At 47.1% G+C, this 6378-nt stretch overlaps 1 protein-coding gene across 1 annotated transcript; it reads right to left on the bottom strand.

Moving 5' to 3' along the window:
* Positions 1-3528: 3528 nt before the first annotated feature.
* Positions 3529-5796, bottom strand: LOC121854057 (fork head domain transcription factor slp1-like). Its single transcript, XM_042348450.1, has 2 exons — positions 4300-5796; positions 3529-4154 (listed from the first exon to the last, which is right to left on the bottom strand). The coding sequence occupies exon 1, from the start codon at positions 5683-5685 to the stop codon at positions 4492-4494; it is 1194 nt and encodes a 397-aa protein (XP_042204384.1). The 5' UTR covers positions 5686-5796; the 3' UTR covers positions 3529-4154; positions 4300-4491.
* Positions 5797-6378: the final 582 nt, after the last annotated feature.

Genomic DNA, 6378 nt, shown 5'->3' with positions numbered 1-6378 from the left:
CTTGTCTGCCCAACATGGCCGGCCATGAACTCAACGTTATAAGAGGGATTCCCGCGATGCATTATGGCCATCAACAACAAATTCACGCCAGCCACAAGGGCCTGACGCTGCTTACTTTTCACTTAACAAATACTTCTCGCCCCACACCACACATTCTCTTAGGTACTTGTGATGATGGAGCCAACTGTCACGTACATGATTAGTTGGGTGTAAGTGCTTTGTGCTATACATGTGGTTCAGTACATGTGTAAATATATGGATGAATGTCTGCGTGTGTGTGTGTGTAGTGGTGGAGCCATTGTACGTACAAACATATTTAGATACTGATGATCTTCTGTTCTAAAAATATTATAATCCGGAAAGTAATTAAAGATCGATCTATAAATTACCTTAAATATAGAATTAAACTTTGCAGGACGACACCTTGAAGCAGTACAAGACCCTGATCCTTCAGTGACACAAACAGGCCAGTATACCTCACGGGGTCCAGCAGGAGACTGACACAAAAGAATTATGTGACCTTACACTATGCGGCGCGCGGTGTACAGTTCTTCACTTAGCTTATTGTCACGTTAATATATTCAGCACTTATAGTCTTATTTTCTAACTCATTTCAGTTAGGTTAGACGCTGACAGCCAAGGTATAGATCAGTGAATAACCTAAGACTTTTACTACCCAGACGTAAAGAAAGTTCCACCTCAGTCCTGGACGCTATACGTGAGAAGTTGATGGACGAAAGATTTGACGTACGGATATAAAATGTATATTATTTTGTATTCGTTTTTTACAGCAACGAGAGATACAGTTAATGGTAATCAACTGTAACTGAACGATGGCCAATAATAATGATATATAACTCTTCTCCTTCCTCCTCTGTACCTCCTCCTCCTCTGTACCTCCTCTTCCTCCTTCACCTCTCCTTCATTACCCATCTATCCCTTCCTCTACGCCTCTTCATTTTTCTTCCCTCGTTTAATCTCTACCCCCCCTCCACACACTGCTCCCCCTCCACACACCTGCCCTCCCCTCCACACTGCTCCTCCACCACACACACACACTGCTCCCCCACACACTGCCTCCACACACACACTGCCCCCCCCTCCACACACTGCCCTCCACACACACACTGCTCCCCCCACACACACTGCTCCCCACACCAGCTCCACACCTCCCCCTCTCCACACGTCACATGTACACCACTTCATATCTTATTTACACTACCACCTGGGTGGAGTGGGTAGTGGAGGAGTGGAGGGGCGTTAGAGGGATGGAGGGGTGTGGAAGGGGTGGAGGGCAGTGGAGGGCAGTGGAGAGGGGAAGGGTGGGTGCGTTGGTAGGTAGGTGGATGGGTGGGGAGAAAAAGTGAAGGAAAGAGAAGAAGGACTGAGTAGAGAGAAGTAGAAGGAGAGAGGGGGGGGAGGGAGGGAGGGAGGGGGAGGGAGGGAGGGAGGAGGAGGAGGGAGGGAGGGGAAGGGAGGGAGGGGAGGAGGAGGAGGGAGGGGGAGGAAGGAGGGGGATGGAAGGAAGGAGGGAGGGGAGGGAGGGGGGAGGGGATTGGGAGGAGGGGGATGGAAGGAGGAGGAGGATGGAATGCAGTGAGGAAGCAAAAGAGGGAGGAAGGAAAATAAGAATAATTCGATTAATCTTCAATATGATAAATAAATAATCCTGTCCTTAAGGAAGACAAAATAAACACACTACTATTAACATTATATAAGAGAATGGAAAGAAAACTGAACTTAAAATAGAAAACGAGAATCAAAGAGGCAATGGGAAACTACAACAAACACCTTGGCCAGATATTTTAACACTAATAACCTTGACCTATGACCCTGTGACCCCCCCTCACTACACCTCTCTGACTCTCCATAATCTCCCATCTTCCTTCGCCATTCTTGCACTCTCTTCAACCATCCTCATTTTACCATACCTCTCCCTTTTCCTTTCTTCGCCTTTCCATCCCTTCTTCTTTCCCTTTCACCCCCCGGCCGCCATACCGGGAGGAAGGGGAGGGAGGGAGGCCATATGTTTTAACCAGGCAGTGAAAGAGGGTGTGCCCGAGGCTCCTGTGAGACTAAACTGTAGTAATCTGCCATCTGACACACACATACACACACACACACACACACGCGCGCGTTTCCACAGTACGCTTCGTCTGGCATCACATCACAGCTATCGTGCTTATGCTGGGTCATGTCTTTATCATCACTGACAACTGTGATGGTCAGCTGAGGATGGAAGTGGTGTTGACAGGTGATGGATAAGTGGCACTACACTCAGTTTATTTCACCTGATGATTAAACACCCAAACATTATATGAGGTTAGGTTAGGTTAGTGTTAGGTTGTTTAATCATTAGGTTAGGTTAGTTAGGTTAGTGTTAGGGTGTTTAATCATTAGGTTAGGTTAGGTAAGTGATTGGGTATTTTATCATCAGGTAAAAATAAGCTGGCATGTCTAATCTTCAGGTAATCTGAAAAGACTAACATAAGAAGTTTTGATAACGTTAACCTAACCTTCTTATCCGACCTGAAAACCCTTTCATCCAACCATAATCCCTCATATACCTACCTTAATCCCTAATATCCAACCTTAAACCCACATATCCAGCCTTAAACCCTCTTATCCAACCTTAAACCCTCTTATCCAACCTTAAACCCTCATATCCAACCATAAAACAGTTTTATCCTACCTTAAAACACCTCCCAATCCTAAAGGGTCCCTATGAGAGTATGAAACCCTTTATCCAACCCTCAAACCTGCTAAGACACGATCGATTATCCTGAGGAGAAAAATATGGCCTTCAGGTATGGCGTGACTTCCCCAGAGAGTTGTGTTCACTTAGCACAGGTATAATCAGCACAGGTATACTCAGCGCAGGTATACTCAGCGCAGGCCAGCACAGGTATAATCAGCACAGGCTAGCACAGGTATACTAAACACAGGTATACTCAGCACAGGTATAATCAGCACAGGACAGCACAGGTATGGAACTTTCTTTATACCGTTTAAGTACCATAACCAACCGTATAAGAAAGAGAGAGAGAGAGAGAGACACCCATCAGTAACTCACTACCACCAACAGTCCCCCACCACAGAGTGTAGTAGTGGTAGGTGGTGGTAGTAGTGGTAGGTGTAAGTACAGGATGTAGTAATAGTAAGTTTTCATATCTCACTTAAGTTTTCTTGGTCACTCGTTATATATTGATCAAGTTATACCTTTGTGTCTGTCAGCCTTATACTGTTTATAAGTTTATATTAAGTGAACAAAAATCTATTGAACTTTTTATATAGTTTTCTGATGTAAATTATTGTTCTTCTTTCGACAGTAATAGTTCCATCGTGTTCCAATAGCAAGTGTGCCGTCTTATTTTTTTCTTCACAAACTGTATGTGTTAGTCATCAGTTGGCAGCGTCACCAGGGGGAAAAGGAGAGCTGTGAGGAGACGCCACAATACGGATATAGTATGCAGCGGTTTAATACATAAATTTTATTATAAAAATACAACAAATAATTATTACCAACAAATAAATTATTAATATTCTTTGGCTTGGGGACTACAGGGAGAGTTAGCATCAAGAGTTATATATGTTACAGGAGAATACAGTATTGTTACCATTATAGGACATGTATTATATCATTATCTATCACTGTTAATGGATGAGGTACAGTGTCATGACCCTCACTGTATTAACAATCACAAGACTATAAGGTTCGGTGACAAATGGAAGGTTAGTAGAGGAATGGACGGGATGAAGATGGACACTAAAATGACTGGAGACTCCCTGGAAGGTGTGATGGACGATGGATGGTTCTTGTAACTGGAGAAATATTTGGACATGTTTTGATTGTACGGAACCTTGAGAGGATCTGACTGGAGTTTGTTAAAAATTTTACTTCTGTGGTTTTTAAAGACTTTAATGAACTACTCCAGAAATGTGACCCTCGTAGCACTTGAGATTTCACTGGAAGGTTCAATAGTAATTGTAAGAGGCGGCTGGAGGCTCTGGTGCAGAGGATCCTTCGTCAGTTTCTCGTGTGATCCTATTGTAGATGTTGACTGAAGTGCTAGAGAGGGTTCCTGAAGGTGGTGTAGCAGCCACTGAGGTGATGGAGTCCCTCACACACACACACGACGACCACTTGTCCGATACTGCAATAAGGAAAAATAAAATTAGAAAAAGCTGTTTACTGCATCACACCTTGACAGTCTGCGGCTACGTACTTGTTCAGTCCTTGTGTACAATATTACTAGTTAGCGCTAAAACAACTGTATTAATTAAGTAACATATATTTACCTTTTATAATTAGAATATCCCAGCTGTCAGGTGTGGGCGTTGTGTTGTGGTGTGGGTACTGGTGGGGGAGGTACGTTACGGGTGTGAGCTGTGTGGGGCGGCGGGTGGACGGGTGTGGGCCGCCCTGGGCGTCTCCATTTGGACCTCGTCGCCCGGGTGAGGTGGAGGGTAGGAAGTGAAATAGTGGAGGAATTAGCTGGGTCTACCGCCCACCACGGTGACGGGGCGGTGGAGGGAGTGTCGCCGACCAGCGTCGCCCATCTGGGCCAGCAAGGAGTTTCTGTAGGCATCGTAGTGGGCGGTGGACGAGAGGCCACCCAGACCCATTAGCAGGTTCCTGGGCTGGGCGCTGGGATGAGCGTCTGATAGTAAGTGTTCCACGCTGAAGGAGGTGGGCGGCTGCTGGGGAGGTGGGCTGAGAGCGGTGGGCTTGGGTAAGCCAGTGGGTGGTGGGTGCCCGGCAGGAGGTCCAGGAGGGGCCATGTGGGAGGTGGGTAACATCCCGTGATAATATGTGGGTGGATAACTCCGGTAAAGTGCTGCTGCCGCAGCAGCGGCGGACGCTTGCTGGTAAAGTGTAGTCGAGGCTAAACCACTAGATAGCGCCCCTGGGAGGGCCACCAAGGGGCCTCCCAAGCCTGCGGCGGCGGCGGCTGCTGCGGCGTAGGGCGCCAGACCCAAGGGGGAGTAACACCCGAAGCGACCAAGGAGTGACTGCTTGAAGGCTGCCAGGCGGTTTCTTGAGGCTGTAGTAGACCGGCGCCGTAACTTACCGGTGGTGCTGCCTATAAACACTTCTTCGGCCGAGGGGTCAAGCATCCAGTAGTTGCCCTTGCCGGGGTCATCATAGTGGCGCGGTACCTTAACAAAACACTTATTAAGACTCAGGTTGTGACGGATAGAGTTCTGCCAACCTTGTTTGTTCTCCCGGTAATACGGGAAGTTCTTCATGATAAACTCGTAGATGCCGCTCAGAGTTAGTCGCTTCTCCGGCGAGGACCTGATGGCCATCATGATGAGGGCGTTGTAGCTGAAGTGAGGTTTCTCGTGCTTCTTTTTGTCGTCTCCTTCCTCCTTCTTCGCCTCTTTCTCGTCCTTGTCGTGTTGTTCCTCGACCTCGGAGTCAGACATGATCCCGGCCAAGGGACTGGCGGCGCCTGTCACGTCAATATCCTCCTCATCATCTTCCACGGCTGCTGTCATTTCAAAATCCTGAAGACAGAGATCGTCGTCCTTCGTCGGCTGTTCTGGTGTACCCTCGGGAACAGCGTTGAGGACGGCCTCTGACAGTAGGGAGCTGATGGAGAAGGAGTGCTTGAGGGGCGTGCGGTCCATGTTGCTGCTACTGCTGCTGCCGTACGTGTTGGCACAACCCAAATTCACCATACTAGCAAACCACAAACAAGTGTCAAATAATCAGAGTGGATAAGTACCGCGTATTATGGTTTCAGATTTTTTTACACGTCTCATCTGAGACCGCACACAACCTTACTGAGCTTAACACGGAACTGATGTCTTCTACCTGTCCGCTCCACATTTTACTTTAGTTTACTCCTCCCACTTCTAACAGCGAACACCAATCAAAGAGCTACCAGTCGTTAGGCTCCACCTCACCGCTCAGCTGCCTTCTGATTGGTGCCGAGAATTTTTAAGGCGGAGTTTCGCTCCGGTGGTAAGATCTTGCCTAATGCGAGATACTCCATGTATACAACACTGTAACACATAACTACACGAATACAAACCATTTGTAAACATCCAAACGAAGATGATCACTTCACTGCTCTCAACATGACAAGATTAATAAGAGAACCAAACGACTAGATCAACCTCGGCAATTAACAAAGCTTTCAAATATCACAAATGGCAACTCTTGCAGGCTAGTCGTCAAATACCTTTTCTTTCCAGGTGAAAATAGCGAAGAAAGGTATTTTCACACCTCTCCCACGACCTGTCACGTCTGGCCTGGCGGATTATTGAACAAAGGCGCCGACCTGCTGGAAACCACACACAGCCGACCCACCTATGGTAGTGAACAATTTAATTTAGCGCGTCCGGTGGTTGTGGTGATGAGGCACTGGT

The sequence above is a fragment of the Homarus americanus genome, unplaced genomic scaffold (genome assembly GCF_018991925.1).
Source record: "Homarus americanus isolate GMGI-L3 unplaced genomic scaffold, GMGI_Hamer_2.0 scaffold50564, whole genome shotgun sequence".
Lineage (NCBI taxonomy): Eukaryota > Metazoa > Arthropoda > Malacostraca > Decapoda > Nephropidae > Homarus > Homarus americanus.
The sequence above is the reverse complement of the archived record's forward strand: the minus strand, read 5'-3'. Positions and strand labels throughout refer to the sequence as shown.